We start from the raw sequence: 15,541 nt of genomic DNA on the forward strand, positions 1-15,541 counted from the left end.
CCCAGCGTGCAGCATCAGATGCCCCGTCTACAGAGAGGAAACCAAGGTGAGGCGGGCGGGTACCGTCGCCATCACCGCCCCTCTACGCCGGCCGGACGCACCGCGACACATAGACGCGGAGCGGCCGCTAGAGACGGACGCCACCACCACCTTGATGGCGGCGGCGAACAACCGAACTGGGCCGCGACGCAGGAGGCGCGGCGGCAGGAGAGGAAAGAAGCCTCAAGGAACCGCCGCGCCCCAATCCCGGACACAGACGACGCAGCCACCAGAAGCCGTCCCAGAGCAGGAGATGGCACCACGCGGACGCCGGGCGACGCGGCGCGCTGAGGCAGTGGAGGCACAGGAGCTGCCCCCGGCGCCGCTCGCGCCCACATGCCCACAACCGCTGCAGCAGCGCGACGCCGCGCGCCCCCGCCGGCGGCCGCCGCCACCGCCGGCCGACACCAGCGACTCCAGCGGCCCAAGCCGGACGGCCCGGGCCATACACATCCTCCTCGGCGTGATCAGGGCACTCCGGGAAGGAGCCAGCCCGGAAGAAGCGGTCCTCGACGGCCTGACGGCAGTGCTCGCCCTTTACAATGGCTAGGCCGTTGAGGATCTTACATTGGAACGCCCGCGGCCTCCGGAACAAGGCCGCACCACTTCGCCATCTCCTGCAACAACAAGATATCGACGTGGCGCTCATCAGCGAGACACACCTGGGACCAGCGGATCGGACGCGGTTCCCGGGTTACATCGTCTACCGCCAGGATGAAGAATCGGCATTCCTGCATCGGTACCGTGGTCTGGCAGTACTGGTAAAGAGAAGAGTCGTCCATCAGCAGATAGCCCATTTACAGCTTGCTTCCCTCTACACGCTGGGAGTCCAAGTGCACGTGGCCGGCGAGGACGTCGACCTCTACGCGTGCTACAAGCCGCCCGCGACCCGCCTAGAACACGCGGAGCTGCGGGCCCTCTTGCCGCCGCACGCACCAAGGCCGGCGCTCATTGCCGGCGACCTGAACTGCAAACACCCAGCGTGGAATAGCGTTCAGACGAACCCAGAGGGACGACGGCTCTTCGCGGACGCAGAAGCCCACGGGTACACGGTGTCTGGCCCAGAAGTGCCCACCCATTACCCGGACAATGCCCTACACACCCCGGACGTGCTGGACATTGTGGTCCATAGTGGGCTCACGTGCCAGATCACGCAGCAAGTCTTGGACGACGAGATGCAGTCCGACCACCATCCTGTACTCGTCGTCCTTTCAGGAATGCCGACCAGACAGCGCCTAGGAGCGCCACGTCGGAAAATCGATTGGGACGCCTTCACCAAGAAACTGGAGATCACCACGCCGACTCGGCCTATCGTCTCCCCCGCGGACGTGGACGGTCTGGCTGAAGAGGTCACCGTTTGCATCCAGAGCGCCTTAGATGAGGCGACAACTGTGTCTCCGCAGGGGGCAACCGCCTACCCCCCCCTGCCGCGCCACCTGCAGCAACTGGTCGCCCAGAAGAGGCGCCTACGCAAACGGTGGCAAGTTACCAGATGCCCGACGGAGAAGGCCGTCGTAAACCGTCTCGCGGAGAGAATTAAGGCCGAGCTCAACGCACACCGCAGCGAGAGCTGGGAGGCCCACATCGACGCTGTCGACGGCGACTGGCCGTCTATACACAGACTGTGCCGACAGCTGTCGAACACCCCAGCTCCAGTGCGGCCGCTGCTGGACAGCGGCGGGGCACTTAGATACACCGCACCAGACCGCGCGGAGATCTTTGCCGAGCACCTGGAGCGTCAATTCCGCCCGAACGACACTCAAGACGCAGAACACGTCGCAGCAGTCGAGAAACACCTTGGGGACTACTTCGCATCGCCGATAGCCTCTGAGGAAGACCCTATTTTCTTCGCGCCTGGCGCAGTCAGACGCGCCATCCTCCGGACCAAGCTGAAGAAGGCCCCCGGTGCTGACGGTATCACCAACACAGCGCTGCGCCACCTGCCGTACCGTATGGTTGCGGCCCTGGCGCGCCTGTACACGGGGATACTGCGCACGGGGACCTTCCCCCGCATATGGAAGGAGGGGCGCGTTATCATGCTGCCCAAGGCGCAGAAGAACGTGCTGAAGCCAGAGAGCTATCGGCCCATCACTCTCCTGCCCACCATCTCCAAGGTGTTCGAGCTGCTCCTGCTGCGACACCTCACCCCGCACCTGACGCCACGCCCAGAACAGTACGGGTTTCGGGCGGAACACAGCACGACGCTCCAGCTGACGAGGGTACTGCACCACTTCGCCAACACGGTGAACAGGCGTGAACACGCGGTTGCAGTATTCCTCGACATGGAGAAGGCTTTTGACCGGGTCTGGCACCCCGGTCTCATATACAAGATCTCCACGTCGGATACGCCCCGCCGCATAACACAGGTGATCTCCAGCTTTCTTTCAGGACGCACAATACGTGTGGTGGTCGACGGCGCGCTATCAAGCGCGCGCCCGGTGAGAGCGGGAGTGCCGCAGGGAAGCTGCCTCTCGCCCGTCTGCTACTCACGGTACACCGACGACATCCCCTCGGCGGAGGACTCGACACTTGCGCTGTATGCTGACGACGCCGCGTACATCACGACGTCGATGAGCGCGAAGCACGCGATCGTCAAAATGCAGCGTGTCCTCGACCTCCTCCCCGAGTGGCTGTCCAAATGGCGGCTGTCGGTGAACGTGGGTAAGACGCAGGCGATCATCATCGGGGGCGGCCCCGCACGACCACCCAAACTGGCACTACAAGGCGCCGAGATCGAGTGGTCGCCCCGGGTCAAGTACCTGGGCGTCACCATCGACCGGCGCCTCACCATGGCTGCACACGTCCGGCAGGTCGCCGGTAAGGGCAGGGTAGCCCGCGCCTTGCTCAAACCAGTGCTCTCATCTCGCCTCCCGCTGCGTACCAAACTGGCGGTGTACAAGACGTACATCCGGCCGGTACTGACGTACGCCGCCCCAGCGTGGTTCGCCCTCACTAGCGAGAGCAGCCGCAAGACGCTGCGCTCACAGCAGAGCGCATGCCTGCGGCTCATCGCGCAAGCTCCTCGCTATGTGAGGAACGACGTCCTCCAGCGGGACCTTAAGATGGAGAGCCTGGACGAGTTCGTGCGCCGGCTCAGCGAGGGCATGTTCGCGCGTGCAGACGCATCTGCTTGGCTTCACGTCAAGCACCTGGCGCCCTTGCACGCGCGCCCGCCTGACGCTAAGGCCTTACCGCGCGACCTCCTGCCGGACGTGCCGCCACCACCGGACTGACGACACCCGAGCTGGCTGCACCCATCTACACACAGCCAGCTCACACAACAGACACTCCACACACACGATATACACTCGGCGAGCGTCGTGTGCTAGGTTAATATAGGCACGACGCAACCCGCCACACAATCACGACTCCACAACATTGTACTCACGCAATACCGTGTCGCGCAAGCGCGCACACGGTGGCGCACACACTGAGCGGCGGTACACACACATACAAGCCGCTCATACATACATAATCGGCCCGTCGGCTGGAGCGTGACCGGCTAGCTCTGGAAGCGTTACAGTCGCGGGTCTAGCATACCCGTTGTGCAGGGGCGCAGAGCCGGCGTCTCTGTCGCTGGTCGTCACCCGCCGGGCCTCCCCCGGGTAACCGGGGGTCTCACCTGGCGAGGACTGACCGCCGAGACGCCGTGAAGAAGCGGCAATGTGCTGCCGCCAGCGCACCTGCAAACAAACACACGACATATTAACACATAGGGCAGCGTCGCACAAACGCTGTCCTAAACTGCCGCGCCTACATCGGCAATCCAAAGACCTGCCCGTAGTAACGGGCAGCGATTGGACCCCGCGGGAAAGGGGCGTAGCCCCGCGGCCCGCCAGCCGCGCCCCCTTGCGGGGGCGCAGCGACAACCCCGACGTCGGGAGTCAGTCGTTGTCAGACTGTCGACCTGTGTGGTGGTGCGTTGGCGAGTCGATTAACATAATAAAATGAGCGTACAATACAACCCCTAAGGAACTAAAACGAACTAAATTTATCTATATTTATATAATATATCTTCGAATGGTACAAAGGTTTGTATTTAGTCAAAGTAAAGTAAAAATCTGAAAACGGCCAAGTGTGAATCACTTTCGAAAATAACGAATGTGTAACTTTGATCCACGAACGAACATAATATATGATAACATGTCATGTCAGTCAGTTGGTAAATCTAGTCCATTTAGTTAATCTAGTTCATTTCTTTGTAAGAAGCATAGTGCATATTAAAAAATCTAAAAAATAGTATAAATGAGACATTTCTTTAACTAACTTCATCATAAGAAAAAAATAAAATAAACAACCTTACAAAAATAAATGAAATCCCACCCAAAACAAAAATGTGAAAGGCTGCCAAGTTCGATAATATGGGAATGCTTCGCCTATAAAAGAAGTGAGATCTGAATAAGTACCAAGTTCCATACACATACCTCAGTTAAAAATAGTTACTTTTTAATGATGATTACTTGGCAAGTTTTAATAGAAAATTAAATACTTGATTCATTGCGTTTAGTAGGTTTATAACAAGGTGGATGAAAACTTGCCAAGTAACATCATTAAAAAGTAACTATTTTTAACTGAGGTATGTGTATGGAACTTGGTACTTATTCAGATCTCACTTCTTTTATAGGCGAAGCATTCCCATATTATCGAACTTGGCAGCCTTTCACATTTTTGTTTTGGGTGGGTTTAGTTTAGTCTGACATGCTTTCGTTGGTACTTACGTAGTGTTAAAAGTTATTTTTTGCTTTTTATAAGGTTTAGCGTTTTTAACCTTATGTCATAATAATTGCGTGCTTATTTTTGGGTCGGGGGTTTTTTAAAATAATTTAATTTTTAAAATTCACAACACAAAATTCAATAGTAAGTACTTAAACCCTACAATCTTCTGCCTATTAAATAAGAGCAAAAATTTCAGGCTACAACGTGATCCCTTAACCCTGTAACAGAACACTTGGGTACCTTAGTCCCTGTAAAATGAAATCCAAAATGTTATGTAATTGGGGCACAAAAGACCCTAGCCGCCGCCATTTTGAATTAAAATGTTGTAATTTGAGGCGCGTGTGTATAATTTACGAGTTTTATTAAGTCGCGTGAGGCGTGAGGTCTTGGCAGATAAGTTTTAAGGTTGGATATGAGATAGGGAGGATTATCATTCGTATTTTGTTTTGGAAGAAAATCCCTCACATAATGCAGTCAGTACTTAATCGTTGTTACGTGCTAATCGTTACTACCATACTCAAAGACCCTGATCAAACTTTTGACCCGCTACAATTTTCTACCAAATAAGTAAATAGAAAAAAAACCTTGTTTCTACTTTGGTGTCAAGAACAATGTTTTTCACTTCAGATATTTTTGCTATTCATTTAATAATGAAACTAGCTACTGCAGAGACCAGAGCGTTCTTACAATAGGTACTGTGCACACCAAAACAACAATAAAATTTAATAAAGTTACTCAAAAATATGAAAAGAACCGCATTGTGCTTTCATTAAAACTGTTGAAACAACTTGAAAAATCACTCGTAACTCATTCGTAAAGCAAGAAAGTTCACAAACAAACAGAAATGCAAAAACCCTTGTCGGACAAACAATTCACAACAGTTTGAGAAACTTTTACGTTTTTACAAAACTACTTTTAATAATGAAAATTCTTACCAACTTTTGCTGTGCTTAATGCTGATATCATTACAGGTTAAAATGAACTTTATGATGAGTGAGCTAAGGTTGGTTTTTGTGGATTGTGTTTTTATTTGCGTAGCCCATAATGTTTTAAAGTGGATACCTTGTAAAATCAACAGTGTAGCGCCACGCTGTGTAAATACACGCAGATTAATGACGGCAGAATGCAGCTACTCAAAAATTTACACATAAAATGTATTTTATGTTCCAAGTACACTGGCGGACATGTTTATTTGGTGCCGCTGAGGTTTTTCACCTTTCATTTGTGTAGTGTTTTTTACCATTTTCTTCATGTTAAAATTTTATGCTCTTTTCAACAGTATTTGTTAGATATTTCAATTTCTTTTACTCCAAAAATGGAAGTTATACAACCATTTCATACAAGCGCCAGCTGGTTCTCTAACATTTAAATAAAAACAAGACTCCTCTATTCCGTGCTCCGTTCTTACATTAGAGCATGCTCACAAATACCACTCTATATGCATATAATTTCCGTTAAAGTAACCACGAAATTGGCGAAGAAAATCTACGTCTTTTCGAGAAAAATGCAACGAATTTTGCAACCACCATTTTGGAGGATAGCCACGTCTGAGTTAGGAGTCTGGAGCCCACTAAACTTTTCACTTGACTCGCGAAAATCACCATTTACAACTCCATACGTGAGCAGAGTTTAAAATTAAACTTTTGCCAACTTCAACGGCTGAATTTTATGTGAATCCGCAGATATATGCAGGTTACTTCTACTGCTGATGTGGAAAACCGCGGATAAAAGTAGAAAGGATTGTCGGATTCCGGATATGTATAGGTATGAGATATTTTATAATTAAAAACCTTAGTTGCAAATCTCAATATTTTTTCACTGAAAAACTGTGTCCACAAATCTAGCTCATATTTAGTCGTACAATTCGCGCTAAAGAAATTCTGAGATAGAAATGTTTCTCTTTCATTTGATAGCCTCGTATGTTTCCTGTACTTTTTACTTACAACAAAAGTAAAGAAAAATATGCAAGCTTTGCACATCCGTATAAAGACAAAAAATAAAACTTTTTCTTCTCTGTGTCCACGTTTTAATGAACGCAAGTGTACAAAAGGTGAAACAACTTCACCATTTTAAAATTTATTATATTTTAATTAAGTTTTCTAAAGCAGAGCGAGTCTCAAAGTGAAATGCATAATATTTTAATGTTTGTGAGAGTGGGAGATCTGTATTACTCATATTCAGTGAGAACTCATCAGCTGCTAAAAGCATACTTTGTGTTTATAAGTAGTTTCTACCCGTGAGGTCGGCTGCATCCTAAAGTTGGATTATGTTAGCTAAACAGTTTTTGGGAGTTCCTGAAGACTACACTTGCTATGTATAGGAAATAGAATATTTAGTACTTAGTGCATTTAGGCAAGCGCAAGAAAAAATGTAGTGTGCAATCTATACTTATAATAAATCTGTAGAGAGGTCAATTCTGTACATTGAATATATTTCCAAAATAACTATTAGGGGGTGATTAGTGATCGATACTGATGCCAAAAATGCAATCAGTAAAATTTTTGTCTGTCTGTCTGTCTGTCTGTCTGTCTGTATGTTCGTTATGGAAACAAAAACTACTGGACGGATTTTAATAAAACTTGGCACAAATATTCTTCATACTCCTGGGCAGGTTATAGGTTACGCTACGCCATCACGCTACGATCAATAGGAGCAGAGCAGTGAAGGTAAATGTTGGGAAAACGGGAGAAGTTACTCCATTTTTTAAGCTTCCGTCGCGTGTGCAGCCTTAATGGTTACAGCTACACAGAAACCATGTACGACGGAAATATTCTTCATAAAATTATGTAAAAAATATCCCATGGCAGCATATATCTATCTTTTATGGTTGACTCACAATAAAACGTAAAACTCTCGGTAGCTTAGCAGTTCGGAGCTTTCTGATTATATTTGTCTACTATTTCGTTTATAACACTCACTCACACTAATTAAACATAGTTAACAGTATTATCTATTAATTAAAAAAAGAATGACTTAAATCGGTAAAGAAACACCAAAGTTATACATGAAAAACGGTAATAAGCCACCGCGCGTGAATACTGAATCACGCACGCTATAATTCGCTGCGCGAGCTTCATACAATATTTGGCTGTTGGTGCGATTGATGCGAACAGACGTTCAGAGCGTTCAACCTTATTGCGCGACTTTTAGGTTTTAAATAATTTCTTTTTAACTTTCTTTTGTTGTTATTTTATAAAATAGGTTGGTATCTATTAGTTATTTTTGTGTTTAAATATTCGTTCAAATTACAAATTATTAATAGTTTACATTTTATTACTTAAAGAAGCAGTAGGTATGCATAGATTTAGATAATTGGAGGGGCTGGAGTTTATTATTTCTTTCTCTCTTTGCACAAAGTCCGACTCTAACGCGGACGAAGTCGCTGTTAGAAGCTAGTATTAAAAAAAAATGTTAAATTAAGAATACGTGAAAAATCCATTTTTTTTAATATGATTTGCTTGAATCTTACAGTAGTTACAGCCACTCTGATAAAATATCAATTATTTCACTTCAGGCAACAATACAAATTATCTAACATCAGTACAAGGATTTTACGTCACCAATTTGGCACATTGTCGGATGGCTCCCGTTTCAACCTGTTTTATATTTGGTAATGAATTTGGCAAAAAAAAAACGTTTTTGCATTTTTTTTATTAGTTCCATTTTCAAATGACACGTTGCTTTACATTTTTTTCAGAAACAGATTTTATTAAAGGTAAAAATAATGTTTGCATCAATTAACACAATCAAAGCAGCGGAAAGTTTTACATTTTAATACAGTTTAGGCTCAACCGAAAATCACATACTTATTAAAACTGAGAGTTTCCTACAAGTGAACATATCCGCATAGCTACAGGGTGTTCTTGTTTTACATACAGACCTTCGTAATCTTGTTACGTTTTCTCAAGCAAACGTTTCTCCTACCAATTTACTTTCATGAGTGATAATTAAATTTGGACGCAAGTTACGGTCCTTTTGGGGCAATAAGTTTACCGACAAACCAGCTAACTTTGCTGTTTTAAGATAGGTTTTTGAGGACAACCTACATCGCAGGATAATATTTTTAAGGAGGCTTTTCTACTACGTGTTTATTTTTGTCTCACGAATCTAGGTTTGTGTATTGGAGCAGTTGAATTACTAACATAAATAAATTCTATTGAAATCTGGGTAAGGTCTAAGCTTTTAACTACTGCCCTATATATATGCAGTATTTAAAAATAGAAATACATTTCGAACATTTTGAAGACGTCTGAATTTTAGATACTAAAAAATAATTTATGATTTCTTCGTCCTGAAATGAGACAGTTACTGTTGTCAACATCTTAAACCCTAAGCATACAATGAACTACTGAACTAACAAGCAAAAAATGAATAATTTAATTCATAAACTCCGATATTTATTCCCAAATACATTTATTCACGACGAGAGTGACCCGAAGTAATCCGCAGCCTATTAAATTTCACGATGTCGTTTTACGGCGTGACTTCTGACAGCAACCCTTACATAGTTTATTGTTTATGCTGATTTTTATCACTTAGATTACGAGTTACGCTCCTTTTATTTCTTATATTTATGAATAAGTCATCATTTGGGGTGTTACGATGTTTTTATAGGGCTTTAACATAACCGTGAGGTGTTCACGTGAGCGGGGCTTAAATGTCGTCACTGTGTGATAAGAAAGTGAAAAAAACTGGCTCATCTCGTATTAAGCTAAAATGTACTATTCTCTATGAAATCAATAAATAATATTATTTTTACATACTAGGTAAAACGTAACTAAAACAATATAAATAATTTCCTACAATTCTAGGAAAGATGTTTCCAGTGTATTTATGTCATCATCACACTGTTTGCTCTTTTCTTTTCCCACAACATCAAGGGCATGTATACTAGGCACCATCGGAAACAAAACAGTGTTTTCAAAATAATATTACAAAAGTCATCAGCGTATATCCGACGACTTATAATAACTCCAGTGTATGAATTCCTTTTGTGCGACACCCGATATCATCCGTCGTTCCAACAATTTATTATTACTATACGTATCCTATTAACCTCAATATTTACAAATACTTTCATTGTTTGTGTGAACAGTAATTACGCTGAGGCATACACTCGCATTATTAGCTTGTTACTCAAACTGTAAAGTGCTAACCCTGTGAAAGTCTATAAATGTGGAAAAAATACGATTTAACAAAAAAAATATTTAAAACTAGTGCTACCAAAAATAGTCGAATAGTATAATACAGTTTATGGAGTGCAAAGACATTGGAATCAGTTTAAAATTCTGGCAACGTTTCTGTTTAAAGCCAATTTAATATCAAGCATCGTTTAACGTTCAAACTACTTCCAGTTCCGCAAAACTGCAATATCATTTTGACCCATATTTCCGAAAGGATAAAATTTTCTGCTCGTTTAAAATTCAAAACAGAAGATGAGACTTTACGGTTTCGTTTTTCTAATAGTGAGTATCGAAGCGAAACATAGAACAAAATACTGTGATGTTGTTTCTACGGATCCGACCAAACATTGCTACGTGAAAGAGATTTTGACTTCCATCGCTCACAGTCCGAACCAGTTGTCTGTGGACAGAACTTCCAACACTTTGTACTTCAGCTTCGATTTTGGACAAGGGGAGTACGTGCCTGCAATATTAAACATCGAAAGCAAGAATATCAGCGTGTTGAAAGGAGTCAAAGATGCTTTTGCCATCGCCAATGATCCGACAACAGGAGAAATGTACTTCGGAGGCAGTCACGGCATCTACAAGTACAATGCCCCGAACAGGAGCCTGCAGAGACTCAACATCAACAATCTGGACATTTGGTGGTTATTCGTCAAGAAAAGGATATACTTCATCAAGTTTCCTAGCCTCAGTGCATTTTATTATGAAAACAAGACAATAAGATCTGTTCCTGAGCTTAAAAAGGATATTGTCCACCAGTTTGTTATGGACAAGGAAGATAACATTTTCTTTATAAATGGTACTGGTCTGTTCGGTATAAAGCATGATGACAACAAGCCGGTATTGTTGCGAGATCATCCAAGGTTTCTGGGTATTGCTACAGATATGAATGGATATGTTCACGTTTGTAGTGAAGACGGCATATTCATTGTTACCAAAGTGATTCAAAAGGTAAAGAAAGTTATCAATGTGCAGGGAGTGTTAGGCATCACCTTTGACAGTGCTAATAATATAATTTACTCTGATTCTCATGAGATTATAAGACTAGTTCCGATGGCGAGGGATAATTATTATGATCAACATGATCATCGTTACGATAAAGATTAGAAGTTTGTAGACTAAATCTATGAATACAACGTTTATTGTACTGAGATAGTTCGCTGCATCTTACATTGCTGTTTTTGACGGGTTGACTGACAGGCGTAGTGGCTAAACGTTTGGCTTTTTCACTACCGGTTCGTGGTTTTGACGACCACTCGAAATAAATTTCAGGTAAGGTAAGGTTCAGTTAAACAATATTGTTATTTTATTGAATTAAGTGATAAATGTAGCATATCAATGAAGAGTTATGACCCACTTTAAGTTTTAGTGTCTCCATGTTTTCAATGTTATATTTGTTTCCAAAAGAATAAAACCCTCTTTTTTATTTTTGTATTATTGAATTGTCGATCTAGTTATAGTACCGACTAATAAATAAATGAATTTGAATTTGACCCATCATTCCTGGCATTGGGGGACAGCCCAAGCTTCAGTAGTCAATAGGTATATTTACAATGACATCGAACTAGTTGACAATGCTCTACACTTCATTTTATGATAACAAAGTTGGTACAAATAATAAATGGAAACAATTATAGGGGCACAGCAAGATTTTCTCATCTACAATGACCAAAAAAACCCAACTCAAAGAACCTTTTAAAGCCTAAAATTGCATACCACTGTTATTATAGTAACTTTAAGTCACACAAATACTATTTTAATTGCAATATTTTAATCAGCTTTTAACATGAAACATACGCACTTAACCACACTCCGGTGCTAATTGAATCAGTTTGATCCAACGGTTCCGTGTATAACCAAACATGTCTATTTACGTGTTGCCCGGCAAATCCGGATGTTAACCATGCCCTAGTAAATATAGCAGTGATATAAGAGATCAATAGTTGTACTTATTCTGATTTCGCAATATTTTATTATTACACTAGCTTTCGCCCGCGATTTTACCCGCGTCCCGTAGCCGGATGGTGACAAAAACTATCCTAAAACCTTCTCCCGGGTCTAAGTTACCTCCCCTCTAATTTTCAGCCAAATCGATAAAGCCATTTTCATGTTACCTATGTCGTGACAACGGAAAGCGGGTTTCATTTTTATATATATAGATTAAAATATTTTCATAGAAAAAAACAAGAGCTTCCAGGATATGCTCGAATTCATCTTCACTAATATCAGACTAATATAGGCGATAGTCCATGTTTTACAAGTACGTTGGACACTTCTTCTTGCCCAAATGGCTAAACAGATTCTAATAAAACTATCAGAATAATATTTATTCTCCTTTTTACTCGGGCGCGAAAAGTAGTGACATCAAATTCTAGAATCGAGTGAGGTAAGAATCAACGTTTTTGAAAACACATACGTACGTTTTTCTGTACTTTAAATAAAGCTTATTACTATTAATTTAGCCTGAAAATCTTTGTACCACCAGAATAAGCCCCAGTATAATGTATTTCAGTTCAATGTTTACATACAACTGTTGACGCGGCTATTTCACAGACGCATCGGAATAAACATACTGTATTCAGTGGACTATATCTGGCACATATTGTTGTTTATTTATTTATATGTTTGTCAGATTACGGACTGGACAGACATTGATGTGCTAGTGACTTATTGACTGACGTGAAAGATCATTCCAAAATCAATGGAAACTTTGGTATTAAGTAAGTGTGGACTATTTGTGACTCTCCGATGCCGCTGATTCACCCGACGGCCTCTCTCAAGAACTACTTCTTGAACCTGGATTAGTCTATGATACTCATAAAGAAAGTTTGCGCTGTTCAAAGAATTTTCAAAATCAGTTCCACAGATCCTAGAGATAAAGTATCATAAACAAACAAACTATAGGTACCTCATCATAAACAAACAAACTTTGCCTCATCGTCATACTGGCATGGATATTAATATTCAAACACATTTCAGGATCTATCACATTAATAGCTGTTAATAATAAACACGATTATTGTAGGTATATAAATGATTCCTAATGGGAAAATTCCTAAAATAAAACAACCAACATCTGCCTAGCCTTTTTATAATAACAAGCCTAGACTCCCACGACATTATGATATCAGTTCTGTTTCATCTAATATTACACAGCCTTTGTTATTTACAAATTATTTAACATATTTCCCTATACAGGTAAGTAATCCACCGGTATTGGATTTCAGCAATTTACCTCATTTAATTCGAAGCACGGGTATCGGGAACTTTATTAATTAAATACCTCACGTTTGTGCGGTACAATTTTCAGCGTATTACAATATAGGGTCAGTTTGTAAATGGGGTTATATTGGACCATTATATTTATGTATGTGGCGACAACCATCTTATTCTTACAAGTATTTCTATAGAAAAAAATTAAACATATGGGAAGCGTGTAGTAAATGGTGACGAATATCTAAAATTCCTTGTCAGTCTGATTTGAGAAAACTCTGATACTAGGCCTTGTTAGGTGATTACAAACTGCACCTCGTTTGATAAGAACTTTTGCTGATAGGTGCACTTCTATCAAATCTATTAAGACAGACATGATAGAAATGAGTTTTTTATTTAACCTTTTTATATATAGTTTATTTATGTACTAAAAAACGAAGATCCCGACAAACTCCTCCTTTTTGGGAAGTCGGTTAAAAAAAGAGTGTGACATGTAATTAATATATGATTTTATTTGCATTTGTGTTCAGTTTTAATTTATAGTGTGGCGATCATCGATGCGTTTAGCAAACAGTTATCCAGAATCGTGCTTAATCTGTTTTCAGAAGCATTACCGTTTCAATGTACTGTCAATAAATATAATTATCCGTGTTTTATCGGTGCAAATATTTGTTTTATGGGTGGTTAACTTCAATAATTAATGTTTAAATGGTATTAATTCAGTTATAATTACACAGTTTTGAGTGTAAAAAATAATCTTGAATGATTTCAGTCGCTTCAAAATTAAAATTGTATGATACAAGAGCACATGACATATGCACAATTTAGAATTGAAAAACGCTCTCAATTTTTTTTCGTTTCTAATTCAAAAAGAACATAACTTCAAATGTAAAATATTAAGCCAAGCTAATCTGACGACTCAGCGGACAACGACCCCAAAAGGTTGCCTAATAAATTTTTATATTAACGAGAGCCATTTAATTAAAACGCCATGACTAAGGGCCGAAGCCCTCTGTTAACTCTACAGATGGTACACAGGTACTTAAACAACATGGACATCATAAAATGTTGGTCTGTCAACTTCAAAAATATACGCATATTTCTCGAAATGAAATTGTGGAATTCTATCCTACAATTTTCTGCCAGCAAATGCATTGTTCCTGTGGGATACACGACAGAATATGGAATATGGAAACACGGTACTTTTGTATCACATACAATATTAAAAAGTAAATGGAAATGGGTTTAGAAAATCGTTGTATGTAGAGTATGTGGATTTGTATTTATTTTCATTTTATAATAGGTTTGTTTTTAGTAATGTAAATGTTTTTAGTATACGTGCCAGCGTTGAAGGATAAATCAATTCAGCAATAAATGTTCTCCACTGAATCACTCCTACTAAATCCTATCTATACTATTAAATCTGGACTGAAATTTTTTTGGAATTAGATAGTATAAAACAGCACAGCTACATCCGGTTAGACTGGAAGCCCACCCCAACATAGTTGGCAAAAAGGCTCGGAGGATGGAGATAGTATAAAACAGTCAAAATGTTCACTTATGACGGATTTGTAATGTAAATATTCGTTGACAGATTTCAATAAAAAATTAAATGCAAGCTTATTTTCAGTTCAGATATTTTATGTGAAGACCGTCGAATTGGGTAGAACACACAGAAAAATCACAGTAGCTGTACATCCAAACATTCTACCTACAAATCCAGCACAGAAAAACTAAGAAATTCTCTCTCTGGTCACCCATTAAGCTACCCATTCCATCAAGAACATTCGACAATAGCAGGTCACGTCCTCACCGAGCCCTTCAAGCCCGCGTAATTCCGCAAAACTTCGCGTACCGTGCGTAATTTAACGCGTACCGTCGCAAATAGAACAACCGTGGTGCTAAGATGGGGGTAAGTCGCGTACAAGGAGGTAGTTGTGTATGAATGATGGGGATGGAAATGTAGATGGATGATAGGGTGACTGGCTGGGTAAAGAAAGTAAAATTTTTGAGTAGATATAAGTTCCTTTCTTCGAAAAAGACTCTATGCTAAGTTACTGAAGCTATACTTGACACTGGAATGGCTTAACTAACCTGTAAGTAGGTACGGTATGGCAGACAATAGACAAATCGTGTTTAAAACCAAGACTATTACTATTCGTAAAGAAATAACTATATTATACAAGCAAAATATAAATAAAACAAAAGCTAGTCAACCCTATCTCCCCAACGAAATGGGATGCATGCACCACTAGGCTCTTTAGAAGTCCCGATCAGGCCCGCCGCTAGCTGTTTGTTCGCCCGCGTGCAAAACCGATTATGCCGCCCTACGACTACATATTATACTGGGTTTTGTCAAAAAATATATAAGGGGTGGGGTCCAGGGG

General features: G+C 41.9%; 1 protein-coding gene across 1 annotated transcript; it reads left to right on the forward strand.

Moving 5' to 3' along the window:
* Nucleotides 1-10,190: 10,190 nt before the first annotated feature.
* Nucleotides 10,191-11,048, forward strand: LOC124639234 (ommochrome-binding protein-like). Its single transcript, XM_047176507.1, has one exon. The coding sequence runs from the start codon at nt 10,191-10,193 to the stop codon at nt 11,046-11,048; it is 858 nt and encodes a 285-aa protein (XP_047032463.1).
* Nucleotides 11,049-15,541: the final 4,493 nt, after the last annotated feature.

Source organism: Helicoverpa zea, chromosome 18 (genome assembly GCF_022581195.2).
Source record: "Helicoverpa zea isolate HzStark_Cry1AcR chromosome 18, ilHelZeax1.1, whole genome shotgun sequence".
Lineage (NCBI taxonomy): Eukaryota > Metazoa > Arthropoda > Insecta > Lepidoptera > Noctuidae > Helicoverpa > Helicoverpa zea.